This window comes from Belonocnema kinseyi, chromosome 1 (genome assembly GCF_010883055.1).
Source record: "Belonocnema kinseyi isolate 2016_QV_RU_SX_M_011 chromosome 1, B_treatae_v1, whole genome shotgun sequence".
Taxonomy (NCBI): Eukaryota; Metazoa; Arthropoda; class Insecta; order Hymenoptera; family Cynipidae; genus Belonocnema; species Belonocnema kinseyi.
This window is the reverse complement of record NC_046657.1, coordinates 109,575,170-109,590,926: the sequence shown is the minus strand read 5'-3', so window position 1 is coordinate 109,590,926 and position 15,757 is coordinate 109,575,170. Positions and strand designations below refer to the sequence as shown.

Below are 15,757 nucleotides of genomic sequence, written 5' to 3'. Positions count from 1 at the left end.
TTTGTTGCTGCGAATATTAATATAAAAGTTAAATAAAGAAAAAAGGAAAAAATCCACTATCACCATATTGTCAACAATTTAGTCATACATTTTTCAAACAAATATCTTCTACCTTTTGCCGGTATTGAACAACATCTAGAGCATTTGAGGGTTTGTGTCCGTACTCAATCCATACATTTTCTTCACGGACACGAGCTCTATCATGTCGGCAAATGTCTGCAATTTAAACTATACAAAATATTATATACATCACAAATAATATTGACTGAAAAATAATTTTATTTCAGATAATCGCTTTTGCTGCCCTCGTGGCTTTTTCTGTTGCTGCCCCAGCTAGGAAAAAAGAAGAAGAAAATGTGGTTGTTGTAAAGGAACTTTTGCACGACAATATTGGCTTGGACAGCTATCAGTATCATTATGGTTTATCCGATGGACAAAAGAGGGAAGAATCTGCAAAATTATATGTTATTGATGAGAAACATTCTGCTCTGGTCGTCAAAGGAAGCTACTCGTGGGTTGACCCAGCAACCAAACAGGAATACGCCGTCAACTACATCGCTGATGAGAATGGATACCGTCCCATAGGATCCCACATTCCGTCTGCCTAATTTAATTAATTACTATATAAATAAAAAACAAAACAAACTTTGTGCCTTATGTTATTTTTCAATACCTCTTTATGCATATTTATTATTTAGATATCCCGAATAAAAAAGTCGCTTTAACAATTCATAGAAACCGTTCTGGTAGTACTTTGGATCCACTTGTACTTCTATATAATTCTAAAGGGTTCTTAAGAGTTTTTTTTTTATTTTAATTTGGATTCTAACCGGTTGTATTCGGTATTTGATAGACTATTAGGACCAAAATTAGAATTGAAAAACCTTTCTGTGTAGTTCTATTAAACCAGCAGAAGCAAATATGCTGCTTGCTATATTTTTCTAATAGCTTCTAATCGGAGCCAATGAGATATTCATTTAGTCTGAATGTTACAAAGTACAAACTTTCTTCTCTAGTAGGCTCTTTAAGAAAGCTTGGAGGATATTCGAAAATAAATTAATTATATTAAAATTTAAAGTGCAGTCTTCAAAGTCGCTCTATTAGGTATCTACTAGTTTGTAATTTATCGTAAGTTGCAAGAGTACAAAATTGTTTCTCTAATTCGTCATGTTAAGCGTTGGGTGCGCCCCTAGCGGCCAGAAGAACATAATCAAATTTAGTATCAAAATAATTCATGCAAATTTCTGCTATCAAATTCTATACACATGTAATCCTTATTATAAATGTTATACTTAATTTATCGGATATTATAAAATTTGTGAATGATTGATCGCGGAGACTCGAAGAGGGAGAAAATATTGCTAATCCAGATCATATTTATTATTGAGGAATTATTAAAGAAACTGAAAATAAGTTATACATAATGTTGCTTTGTGTGAAAACAACATATTTTCACAGAAGTCTTCCTCTTAAGGTGAAAGTTGTTATAGCTGAAGAAAAATAAAAAATTTTAATAGATCAACTTATTAATAGTCAACTACGCTATACTTGCATATTCTTCTTCTGCGATATTTCAATCCATTTTACCACAATTTTTCATAAAATAAACAACTAATGAATTCTGCAATGTTCTAAATCCGTTGTTTCAATACTGCATTTGATTCTGTTGTTCTGGCCGCAAGGGGCGCATCCCCTCGCTTAACATGACGAATAGGCTCTATTATGAGTGTTAGTGAATATTCGGAATTAAAATAATTGAATTAAAATTCAAAGTGCAGGCTTTAGAGTGATTCGCTTACAAAAATATTTCGCAAGACAACAGTGGTTAGCAAAAAGCTATCCGCTTCGCGGTCACATTCTCATCGCACGCTACGCGCGCGGCTCGCATCGCTTGCAAGTTTAAGGGCACCTAGGGGGCGCGACTGTTGGTTCTCGCGCTTCGCGCTCAATCGTGAATTCTCTTTTGTTAAAGTTCCTTCGGCTTTAACGAACACATTCTCATCACGTATCTTGTGCTTCGCACTCGAGTTTATCCCTGAAATTTTATATCATTCCCATAAATGTATATTATTATGATTCATAACTTACATTGGTCTTAAAACAGACATAGTTTCATTGTCCTATTAAAAAAATGCGCATTCTTTGAAATAAATTTTGTTATTAAACATTTTATTGCAACTTTTGTCGTTTCTCCATCAACTGAATTTGCTTATTTCCAATGTTTTTTTTATGATTTAAACTTTACACATATGGTCAACTAAAAAAGAAGAAAAAAGAAGTTCCCTAATTTTTTATTGTGACAGGTGCTGGTTTTGACTTGAAGTTTCCTATGTAAAATGCATGGGGAAAAATCACTTTTTTGAATTTTTGGAATAATTTTTTTAGGGTTTTAAAAAATGTGACGGGAAAGTATGGGGGCCTTTTGAGAATTATCCAGCGAAGAATACAATGTATTAGGCATATGGGTTTGACACCCCAAAACACCCCCATGAGTACCTGAGAACTACCTTTAAAAGAAAAAATGTCAATTCTTCATGAAATCGACCTTTTGAGCACCGTATTCTCGTTTTTTTTACTTAAAATTATTACTATTGGTCTAGTGGAGTATGTTTTATCATTGGTTAATTAATTATTAATTATTAAAACAAATCGAAATTGTTCAAAAAGTTGTTATAATAATCTTGCAAAACATTGAAAAAGCAAGGTTTTTCTTCTCTTAACTTTTTTTCGTATCGTACGTTATTTGGCTTAAAATTTTCATTTTCGTGTATTTTTTTTTAATTTTGTAAATGCTATAACTCTGTCAATTTTAGATGTAATGAACAAAGTCATAATGTCAAATTGTTTTGCTGTTTGAACACTATGAATAACTGTACAGAGAATTTTTTAATAAGAACAAAAATTGTCTCAAAAATATTCAAAATGTGCCCACTTTTTGAATTTTCATCCAAAATAGCTGGATAACGAACTTGACCTTTAGTTTAGGACACTAAACAAATGTCCCAAAGGCAAATCTAACAAACATTAATTTTTTTAAAAGTATCGTGTTCACATAGACAGACATGCATACAGGCAGACATACATACAGATAGACACATTCTTAAAAACCTATTTTTAGTATTCAGGGGGTCTCAAAACGTGGATATTTGACAAAAACGGCGGGGGGGTGAACTTTTACACAAATCTAATACCTGCTCTGATGAGAATGTAAAAAATGAGAAAAAATGTTCTATCGCTACACATTGAAAACGTCAGCAGGAATATTGAAACTAAAATTGCCCGTATAAAGTAAGTATGTATTTCAAATTAAACAATTTTAATTGTTAAACTTTTTAAAGTGAAAACTGTAAAGGTAACATTTTCAAAAGTAGGTAATTTTAAATTTAGACGTTTAAAATTCAGTAGAAGCTCCTCTTTGTAGCTCTTAAATGCTATTATATACTCGTTTAGTGTCCTAAACTAAAGTTCAAGTTCGTTTGTCAGCCATTTTAGATAAAAATTCAAAAAGTGAGCACATTTTGAATGCTCTTCAGACCATTTTTTTCGAAATTCAAAAATTTACCACATTTGCCACATTCCGAAAAAATCACAAAAATGAACATTTTAAGCCAAATAACGCACGATAACAAAAAAGTAAAGAGAAGAAAAATGTTGCTTTTTGAATTCCCTAAGAACATCATATCAACTTTTTGAATTTTCTTGAAAAATCCAAAATTCTAATTTTGACAGCATACAAAATAATGAAAATTCCAAAAATTACATTTTTCGGCTAAACTATGGAAAATACGGTAAAAGATGAATAAATACATAAAAATTATGCATTTAACAAAGATCTACAAATTTGCTATCAACCACTTTTGGATTGGATGCGTAATTTTAGCTTTAATCATGAAAAACTTCATTAACAGTAAAAAAATTTCCCGCTGCGTGGGTATATTCTCATCACAACTTTTGTCTTTTAATTTCTTTTTCATCTCGTGTGTGGGGCTTCCAAAAATTTAACTTTTCATGTTTTTGATGCTAACTTTTTATGATTAAAACTAAAAACAGAACTATAAAAAAGTTAATCATGACAAAAAAATAATTTTTACATTCTCATCAGAGAAGGTATTAGATTTGTATAAAATTTCACCCCCCTAGTTTTTGTCAAAAGGTCCACGTTTTCAGACCCCTTGTTCCGAAAAACAGGTTTTTACGAATGTGTCTGTATGTCTGTCTTTATGAATGTCTGTGAGCACGATAACTTTTGAAAAAAATTAATCTATTAGATGGGCTTTTTGTACACTCATTTAGTGACCTAAGCTAAATGCCAAGTTCGTTAGTCAGACATTTTGTACAAAAATAATAAAAGTTCATTTTGAAAATTGTTAAGTACACATTTTTTCATGATTCAAAAATTCTGTGTACAGTTGTTCATAGTACTTGAAAAGAAAAATGTTTCTTTTCTATAGCCCTACAATATCCACTTTTTGCATTTTTCGAAAAATTCAAATTTTGCCCTCACCAAAAAATTAATCAAAGATCAAAAATTGCATTTTGCGGTCAAACTATGCAAGATAGGAAAAAAATTATAAGGCCAACATTGTTCACCCAAAAAATATCTACAAATTTGTTATTAATCACTTTTTTACAGGTCACGTAGTTTTTGTTTTATTTATTAAAAAAACACTGAAAATACAAAAATTAAATTTTTTGACACACGACACAAGCTAAGCCAAAATAAATACATAACATTTTTTCTCCGAAGGTAGAGCAATACAATTTTTATTAATGTTTTTTTTACATTCTCATCAGAGAAGGTATTCGATATGTCTAAAATTCAACAAACACCCTCCCCCCCCTCAGTTTTTATCAAATGTTCACGTTTTGAGACCCCCTGAATCCGAAAAATAGGTTTTTACGAATGTGTCTGTCTGTCGGTCTATTTGTATTTATACCTGTCTGTCTGTCAGCACGATAACTTTTAAAAAATAATTCTATTAGATTGGCCTCTGGTACACTCTTTTAGTGTGCTAAACTAAAGGTCAAGTTCGTTAGCCAGCCATTTTGGATAAAAATTTAAAAAGTGAGTGCTTTTTGAATATTTTTAAGGCCATTTTTTTGAAATTCAAGAATTCTCTGTACGGTTATTCATAGTATAAAACAGTAATTCTGCTCAGTAGACCGTACGTGTGAAGTTTAGGTTCTAAAGAAAACATTGGCAATGAGCAAATTCAGTGTATGGAAAAACAAAAAAAGTTGCAATAAAACGTTTATTAACAAATTTTTTTAAAAGAATGCGCATTTTTTTAAATCGAACAATGAAACTTCGTCTATTTTAATGCCAATGCATGTTACGAATTATAATAATGTACATTTATGGGAATGATATAAAATTTCAGGGATAAACTCGAGTGCGAAGCACGAGATACGTGATGAGAATGTGTTCGATGGAGCTTTAGCAAAAGAGAATTCACAATCACCGAATTACTGTTGTCGATACTTTCACCTTTAGTTTTAAAAAGTCTTTGCAGAAAGATCAAGCGCGTGGCGCGAGGTAAATACATTATCGAGCGCATGGCGCGAGAACCAACAGTCGCGCGCCTTAGGCGCGCTTAAACTTGCAAGCGCAGCGAGCCGCGCGCGACGAGAATGTGCCCACAAAGCGGGCAGATATTTTTAAAGTGAAATTGTGTAAGGCTTCTTAATGAAAAATGTTGATTTTTTTATGTCTTTTAGTTTAAAAGGCAAGGAAATAATGAACAATCCTTTTTGAAAGATTAAAATTTCATCAAAAATATTCTTTAAAAATAATATTATATTGAAACATCACGATTTGTTCATTCACAGATTTTTAAAATGGAAAAGTCCGATGATGACAGAAAAAGCTAAAAACATTTTCAGGACGACAAGAAGGAGCCAAATCGGTATGAACTATGCGTCCCGAAATTTCGGACCAATTAACCAAATTTAGGATGAATATTAGACTACTAATTTTGAATTTTGTGACGAGAAATATTGTATTGAAAAACCTTCATAGTTAGAACGTGCTCTTTTATCAATAATGTTTAGAAACATTCAGAAACAAATTTGTTCATCGAATGAAATTATTATTTGAAAATTTTAAATTACAAATTTGATTATGCAGAAAGTTCTAAAACTCTACTGATAGATAAATGCATATCACTGCATTTACCATTAAAATTTTCTCTTTTAAACATAAATTTCTACAATTAAAATTCCTCATTTGTAAATTGTGATTTCCAAAATTATATAAAATTCAAAAGAACAAACTGAGAAAGTCAATTAAAGTCACATTCACGCAGTATGAAACCAATCAGGTATTAAAGAAAAATTATGGCCAATTTTTCAGAATTTCGTACCGTCAATTTTGTTGGCTAGGGCTAGGATTTGTTATGGAAGTTATGAAAATATTCCCTGGAAAGTCCACGTGAAACTATGGAATTTCATGGAATTCTATGGGTAATTTCATGCAGAATTGTACGTGAAAAAATTCCATGGATTAGAAAAAAAAAATTATCTTAGAAATAAAAACTGATACTTTTAAAATGAAGCCATTTCATGTAGAGTTTGTCCTTGAAAAAATGGAGATAGTAGAATCTATGATCTGTCCGAAGCGAAAGTGTCATCAAGTTGCGTAAGATTCTACCTGAATATAGAATCGTTTCCTCGAATCCCTACCATTAATGTCGTTCGTTGCTGGGCCCAGAAGATCGAGATGATATTGGTTCTTGAGATTTTTGCCTTTTCGAGGCCATTCAACCAAAAAGGTTTCCCGTCGAATCTGATGAGAGTGCCGCTCATCGTTTCAAGGAGAAAGTGGGAGTGTAAAATGATAGGTCATCGCTGATAATGTCATCGGATTTACTTCGAAGATCCACCTTGTTTGTGTCATCTCTCTCTCTCTCTCTGTCTCTGCCAAATCAATTTTGCGTTTTATTTACATTATTCTTAACTGCTGTCATCTATCATTTCAATAATTATTTTCATGATATTCCAAGAACATATCTATAATTGAGAAGCCGGATGCAAAACGGGTACATCAAATTTTCTCGTGCGAAATCGATTCCCCTAGAGGCTATCAAACAAGATTTAATATTAAAAACTTTAAATTATAAATTTGGATGTGAAAATTATTGCACATTTTGTTTCATTAAACAGAAATGTGTAGCCTTTTTATGTTTAGTTTTTAAATTAAAGCCAAAAAGCTGACTTCGTCGAAAAAATCGACTTTAATCCGTTGTTAACTTCTACTCGTGCTCTGTTCGTCAGTTATTAGAAATTTTAAATTAAATTTTTACGAAAAGCAATTTAGATCTTCCTTCGATTGATAGACTAACAGGAATTCAAAACCGCATTTTTGAAAAATTTTCTAATTTTGTTCTGATGCTCGGCGTGCATCGAACTTTTGTAACTTCCGAAATTTCATTTACCGAAGGAATTTTGAGGATGCAAAGACTTCTCATGATGACAATTCGGAGAAAACTGTGATACAGTTTTTGGGAAATTTCCAAACCAAAATATTTAGTGTTTTTAGGAGTAGTTGATTTTAGTAATGTCAGCGCTGGAGTTTTAAATGTAATATAGAAGACCGCGTCACGTTCTCTTGCTAGTGAGTTTTTACTTATACACCAGAACTGCGTTTTAGTAATCCGCGTTTTAACCATTCCTAGAAGTGCTGGCTCCCGCAGTTTCTCAAGCGGCAAGGCGAGAACGGTTGTGACTGTCGCCTCGGAACGATTACAGTGCGCGAATACTCAGTCGAGTATATTGCTCAATATTATGCATTCCGATTGGAAATGGTTTAGGCGGTCCTGGCTGTTTGCGTTTTGATTCCTCCGATTTAGTAACAAGGTCATTGCGAAGCAAACCCCCGACACTGTAGCTAAGCCGAGAGTCGGTTGTAATTAGGGTTAGATCAATTTGGCGCGCTACTTGAAAATTGAAAAAGTTACACAACTAAAAATAAATAATATTATTATATTATCAATGATTATAATACACATAACTATTTCAAGATCAACATAATTGTGCAAGCAATAAGAGGAAGATACTCTTCAATTTATTATATATACTTTCCAGAACTTCCTGTTTCTTTTTTACACTGATATTTCCTTTTTTTTAAATTGGTGAAATTTGAGACATTGCAGTTTTTTAAAGTTAAACTAGTAGTCTTGCGCACGCTATGGCGCGCGCCTATTTATCCTTTTATGAAAAAGAATAAACCAAAAGCCTATATTTTCTATGTTATACATATTTAATTAATGTTACAAAATATTAGTATAAAATAATAGAAGGCACCAAGGGATGAGTTCTGTACCTGAAACTGTAATTAATCTTTTATAATAGGATTTTAACAAATTATATATTTTTTAGTAGAAAATTAAATTGAACTATTTTATTCCAAATGAGCTTTTTTTATTGAAAATTAATTTACACCTAATATTGATTAATAGCATTTATTACAATTTTGTAACTCACGTTGATGATAATCATATTCTTAAGTAATGAACTTGGCATTTTTAAACCACCATTTTTATTAATCAATGTAGAAAAATTTTCACACGCGCATTATAATAATCGATTTTCTTATAGGTAGAAAAACACATGTAATAAGCTTGTTTCCATTTGATAAACTCTCCCCTGAAAATCTTGGTCAAGTCTCCCCAATATTGGTTCATGCGTTCAATTTCATAAAAATTTTAGTAATAACTGTTTCAATTTTCCAATTCATACAAAATCATTACACTACTTTGTAAAGAATAACGCAATATATGATTACTGTACCAATTTTAATTACAAGAGTGGATGAATCCTTACAAAGTTGGAAAAAAATTACATTATTGAACTCAAATTTCTGCAAATTGTCGCATCTCGGGCTTAGTTCAGTCTCCCACTGTTCCGTAGACTTTTCACATTAAAGTTTATGAAAAACATAAATACTTTCTTTCAATTAAACTAATAAGTATTATGTTTCAAATTACATTGAAATTAATGGAATTATTTATTAAAAATAATACTTTAATCAAATAAATACTTCAAAACTTATTATGTGGAGTGAAGGTGTTGTGAAAAATGTGGTTTTTAGAGGTAGATGGAGGGGAAAGCTGTTATAACTGTTTTACAGAAAAATAGTCTTTTGACTTAAAAGTTTAAGGATTGAGACACATTTTTTTATTTGATAACTGACAATTCTTTATTTGTTGAAAATTCGTTTTTCTAGATGAAAAATTCATAGTTTTAGTGGAAAACTCATCCCTTTGGTTAAAAAATGTACTATATGTTTGAAAATTATTTTTTTTCGGAAATAACTTAATTTTTGGTGTGAAAAAGTAACTTTGCTACTTTTGGTTTAAATTCGAATCTCTTATGGAAAGTTAATCTTTATGATTGAAAATTCGTATCCTTATTTTTACAATGCATCTCTTGGCAGCATCTGGATTCGTTGAAATATCAAATATTACATTTTCTATCGAAAATCCAAATTTGCAGGTTAAAAATTCAACTAATTTGTTAAAAATTTACATATTTGTTTGAAAATTCAACTCTGGTTTAAAATTTAAATATTTTGTTGAAATTCTTTTTTTTAAGATGTTCGCCACTACGTTTTCATTAAGAATTATTTTTTTATGCAACTCTTTTTTGTTAAAGATTAATCTTTTATTTGAAAATTTGGTCATTTAGTTTAAAATTTATATTTGTAGGTCTAAGATTTACATATCTGGTTAAAAGTGAAACTATTCGGTTGTAAATGCAAATCTTTCATTAAAAAGCCAAATTTTTAACAAAGCCGTTTACACTGAAAATGAAAATGCTTAATTTTCAGTTTAAAAACATTAACGAATTTCCAACCAAATAGTTTCGTTTTAATCCAAAAACATAACATTTGAACAAAATAGTTAAACTTTTAAATAAGTAGATAAATTTTCAACCAAAAACTAAAAAAATATGATTATTTTAAAACAATAATAGCTTAATTGAACCAAAAAATGAATTTCAAGCCAATTTTTAAATTTTTAACCAGAGATAAATTTTTAACTAAAATAAATTTAACCTTTATTTTTAAAAAGTCTGCGCATAACTTTGGGCGATATACAAAGACCGAGCGCGAAGCGCGAGATGCATATATTATCGAGCTCGAAGCTCTAAGACGAATAAAAAAAAAATATCTACAAAATTGTTGAGTTTTCAACCCAAAAAGGCAAGTTAAAAAAAAAGTTGAATTTTTAACCCAAAGGGATACATTTTTATTCTATTCATGTTCATTAAGAAGCTCAAGTTTCTACCCCAAAGAGATGAGTTTTTATTGAAGAAACAATGTTCAGTCAAGACAGAAAAAAAACAACTAAATTGTTGAATATTTTCCACAACATTTTTTTAAAAACTGTTCCCTTATAGTTCAAAAATCAGGTAATTGGTTGAAAAGTTGTATTTTTTTGTAAAGCGTTAATCTTATTTGTTAAAAATTAATCTTTTGAACATAGAATTTTTTTTATAACGAAAAAATAGTTATCTTAAAATTTAATCTAAAAACAACATAATTCCCTTCCTAATAGATTCAGCTTTTGGTTAAAAATTTATTGATATTTATAATTACAATCTGTTTTTGTAGATAACTCAGCTTTTTTTAAAATTAAACTTCTTTAAATTGAAAATTATTTTTTTAACTAAAAACCGAACCATCCCATTTTTTCGTTGCATATTTAGTTCATAATCGAAGCTTCATCTGTTTCGGTTTGAAACGAACCTTTTGTAGTGAAAATTCAACTATTTTCTTGAAAGTTCTATATATTTAAAACAAATTAATTTCTATAGTTGCAAAATCTACTTACTCGTATATTACTTTTGGTTGAAAAATAATATTTTTTAGTTGAAAATCATATATTTGTTTGAAGCGTTCTAGATTTTGTAGAAAATTCGTGATGTTTGGTAGAAAAGTAATATTCTTGGTTGAAATTAATATTTTTCATTAAGGATTCAATTATTTAAAAAAAATCCTTTTCAGATTGTCAAAAACCAATTTCTTTAAAAGAAATTTCGAGTCTACTATTTTTATAGAAAATTGATATTTTAAATTAAAAATGGACCTTTTTTACTTAATAATTCAATTTTTTTAAATTTTTCTGTTTTGGTGGAAAAGTAATCCTTTAGGTTTAAAAGCGATCTTTTTTCGTTAAAAATTGAACTATTTGGAAATCAATTCATCTGCTTTCATACAGTATTTGGAATTCAGAATTTTGTAGAAAATTTGTCATTCTTGGTAGAAAAATAAACTTCCTAATTAAAATTTCATCTTTTATCGAGGGTTCTATTATTTATTTAAAAATCCCTTTTTGTGAAAAATTAATTTATTTAAGAAAAAATTCGATTATATCATTTTTATGGAAAAATGATATTTAAAAAAAATTCATCTTTTTTGCTAAAAATTTAATTTTTTTAAACCGTCCGTTTTATGTAGGAAATTAATCTTCACGGTTCCAAATTCATCTTCTTCATTGAGCGTTCAATTTTTTTTGAAAATTCCTTCATAATTAGTTAAAAATTAATTAATGTCAGATAAAATTGGATTATACCATTCATGCTAGAGAATTGATATTTGAAAGTAAAAATTGATCTTTTTCAGGTAAAAATTCAACCATTGGTTTGCAAATGCACATATTTCGATGAAAATTCAGGTTTTTGGTAGGAAATTAGTCTTCTTGGTTGAGAATCTATCTATGTGATTAAGAACAAAACTACTAAGTTGCACATTCCTTTTTTTCTTTAAAATTAAATTCTTTAACTGAAACTTTAACTATCCCACTTCCCGTGAAACATTGAAATTTCGAATTAAAAATTTATATTTTTGTGTTGAAAATTCAATTATTTGTTTCAAGCATCGTCTTTTTTTATATAAAATTAATCTTCTTGATTGAAAATCTATCCGTTTGTTTGAAATTTCAACTATATATTATCAAATTCATCTATTTTTATGAATTTCAATTAATTTGTTGAAATTTCATTGTTTGTTGTTCAATATTAATTCTTTTAACTAAAAATGAATTATCCTATTTCTAGTTTTACATATTTATATTTTTAATTAAAAATTAATGTTTTCATTTGAAAATTCGTCTTTTTGGTAGAAAAGTATTTTTCTTTGTTAAAATCTTATCATGTTTATTGAGGATACAAATATTTTCTTCAATTTTTTTGTTGGTCAAAAATTAATGTCTTTAAGGAAAATTTCATTCTTTTGATTGAATATTAACTTTTATAAACTAAAAACTGAATTATTCTATTTTTGTTTAAAATTTGATATTTCTTATTGAAACTTGATCTTTTTTAGTTTAAAATGGAATTATTTGTTTGAAAATTTCCGTATGTTGTTGAAAATTTGTGTTTTTGGTTAGAAATATAAAACTTCTCCCTTGAAAATTCATCATTAATTTCATTCATGATTTTTTTTTCATGATTCATGAAAATTCATCACTAATTTCTCGCCGACCATTTGATGATAATCAAAGTGCCCATGCATTCCCATAGTATGTATCTCTTTCTGGAGGTTTTCAAAATTGTGTTTTTATAAAATAAAGATTAAGTATTTGGAAAAATTGTCGGCAGATATGAAGACCCGATATATCCATAAGCTAATGTTTTAGTTACTTTTTTCATTCAATATAAACATTAACATTAAGTATTATTCCTGTGAAGCATGAAATTTTGTTATAAAATCCAATTTCTGTTATAAAATGCTCTCGCAACTTATTACGATTTTAAGGTTAATATGACATTTTGTAATTCAAGAGCGAACTGTTCGCAGCTTAAAAATTTATCAAAAGAAGTAGGATGAAAACACAAAAATCTATTTTTTATTTCAATCTTGATTAAAATAGTTTCTGTTTTTCAACAAAAATTTTACGAATTTGAATGAAATTTTTGTGAAATTTGCATGAAAAATTTCACTAATTTTCAATGAATTTCAAAAACGAAGTATTTTTTTCGTATTAAGAGAAATGAGTAAAAGCTTAACTTTCGTAAAGTATTTCTACATAATAAATTCCATACTTCAAAGGAATGTTACTTAATGCTAATGTTTATATTGTTAACAAATAATAACTGAAACATTAACTTGTAATTAAAAATATATTAACCCTACCGATAGAAATCTCAGAGTATATGCTAAACATTCTCAAGGATCTGAGAAGTGAGAAGCTCTGAGAAATTCTCCGCAGGCACTCAGGTAGATATATTTAAAGGTCCAGATAGCTCGTTTCAATATTTTAAAGGCTTTAAAATGTACTTTCTGAAATAAAAATAAAAATAAGATCATTACAGCGTTTTGAATATTGTAAAATCATAAGGAAATTTTTCATTAAAAGTTCCAGGTGTTCTGGTGAGAGTTCTGTTACTCCCCGAAGAGTTGTACAGTCCTATACCGTTTTTCGATACCTAAGTCAATACCTAAGGTGACACCATAAGTCCTTTATCGTTTTTCCATACGAATATTACGAATCGAAAATAAATTTACGAATGACGAATACATATTTATTATCTTTCGCTAAAAGATTATAATGGCGCAAGATAATCTTTCGGAACGAGAGAGGATATCTGTATTGATGATGCGTGGTTAAGGAGATCGAGTTCGATCTTATGATCAAGGTCGTTTGCTTTTTAATCGCACTTTTCGTAATGGAAAGGGTTAAAGCCTGTCTCAAAATCAACAATTGAAAGAACTGTAAGGCGCTTTGTGCATCATAGATCTATCTATAGAGAACTGGTCGGCCAAAATCTGCAGAATCTGAAAAGATGCAGATGGACATAGCCCAAGCATTTGTTGAAAACCCACACCTATGACTTGGGTACGTACCTGAACGTAGAATTTTCCGCTCTATTATTTGGAAATGTAAAAAAGGGGGTTTCAATTTAAAAAAACAAAGCTGACCTTCAAAAAGCCATGACGGTCAACTTCAAGGTCAAAATGAAGGTCACCATTGAATTCCTCGTTGAAATTTACCTCAGGAATGACCTTCACTTTTTTGAAAAATATTTTACCTGAGGAAATATCCAACCGCCCCGAGACTTATTAGACACACTGTACAGGATTTCGCCGGGAGCGGGTGCTAATCTGAAAAATTGCACCCGCTTCCAGCAAAATCGCGGTTAAATTTCAGCCATAACCACGTCTCACAACCGTGAGCTAGGTGGTTACAGTCTGTAAAGGAATCTACACGCCGATCGAGCAAAAGCCTCGTGGACCCTAAGAACACGGAGCGACCCAAGGACAACCACCTTCTGCATTTTTCCCGCAAGTGTTTTAGCATATTGTTGACACGCAGGGATGCTTTTTTAGGCTATTATCAAGTGAAAGCTTGGCACCTCCAAGAGCGCCGATGATAAGGACGATCAGTTTAACAGAATATTCCGGGTACAATCGTTGCACCTCCTTTATAAGTTCTCGATACCTCTCTTTCTTTTCATTCTCCTTGGCTATGATGTTTTCGTCAGCTGGTGCCAAAAATTCGATAACGAACATGGTTCGCTTCTCGAAGTCAAGAAGAACCATGTCGGACCTCGAGTGAGCAACAGAAACAATTGTCGAGAATATAAAGTTCCAGTATATACGGCGCTTCCCATTCTCGACAATTGACTGAATTTCCCTAGGAGCATTTAGCGGAGCGATATTAAGGTGAATTCCGTAGGAGTGACAGAGATGGTAATAAAGTACTCTTATTGCCGCATTGTGCCTTTGAATGTAGGTCGTTCCCGCGTGTGTTGAGCAACTAGATAGTATGTGAGCTAAATGCTCGGGGTGTGCATGGCACGCCCTGCCGCTATCATCCGGAATGTCTTGGCTCAAAATGTGGCGACGGTATGTTAAGGTGGAAATGACACCGTCTTGGCATGCAAAAATCTGTCGGATGAGACGTTTGTATCTGCTTAGGAGAGTATCCTTTATAGATGTCACATCCTGAATGCGGCTCTGTGGCACGCCCAGGTATGTATAAGTCTCTCCAGCGCAAAGGTGTCGTATGGCGTTTCTATCAACGAGCTCAGGATCTTCAGGGATGCCATTAAGTGTTCCTTGCTTCAAATAAACCTTGGCGTATTTGTTTAACCCAAATTCCATTCCAATTTCCTTAGTATATCGTTCGACAATCCCCAGATCTAGATGCAGTTGCTTTCTATTTTTAGCATAGATCGTAAGATCGTCCATATAAAATACATGAGTGACCTTGTACTTTCGATCTGCAGGTTTGCCGCACAAGTACCCGTCGGAATGGCGTAGTGCTAGAGATAGTGGCAATAATGTAAGGCAAAAGAGGAGTGGGCTCATGGTGTCGCCCTGAAAGACACCTCTCTGAAACGTGACCTTGTTAGTTGTCACACGATTTTTGCCAAATGAGATAGTAAATCTGGTTTTCCGAAGCGGCATCAATCTCTCTATGCACCCAACTAATTGCGGATGAACCTTTAAAATTTCCAAAAGACAGATGATAAGTCTATGGGATGTAGAATCGAAAGCTTTCCGATAATCAATCCAGGCCATCGATAGGTCACGCTGGTAGAATGCTGCATCTTTGCAGACACATCTATCGCTGAGCAGGTTCTCCCGACATCCGGCTACGCCTTTCTTTGAGCCGCGTTGTTCATACATTTCTTGCCACACAGATTGAAATGCCCGAACAATCCTATCATTTAGGATAGCTGTGAATATCTTATAAAGCATGTTCAGACAAGTTATTGGCCTGTAGTTCTTCGGGTCAGCTAAGTTGCCTAT

At 31.3% G+C, this 15,757-nt stretch overlaps 1 protein-coding gene across 1 annotated transcript; it reads left to right on the top strand.

Annotated features, from left to right (window-relative positions):
- The first annotated feature begins 202 nt into the window (after positions 1–202).
- On the top strand, positions 203–608 carry LOC117179565 (larval cuticle protein 65Ag1-like). The gene is made up of 2 exons (XM_033371493.1): positions 203–208; positions 288–608. Exons 1-2 carry the CDS (start codon positions 203–205, stop codon positions 606–608), a joined length of 327 nt encoding a protein of 108 aa, XP_033227384.1.
- Positions 609–15,757: the final 15,149 nt, after the last annotated feature.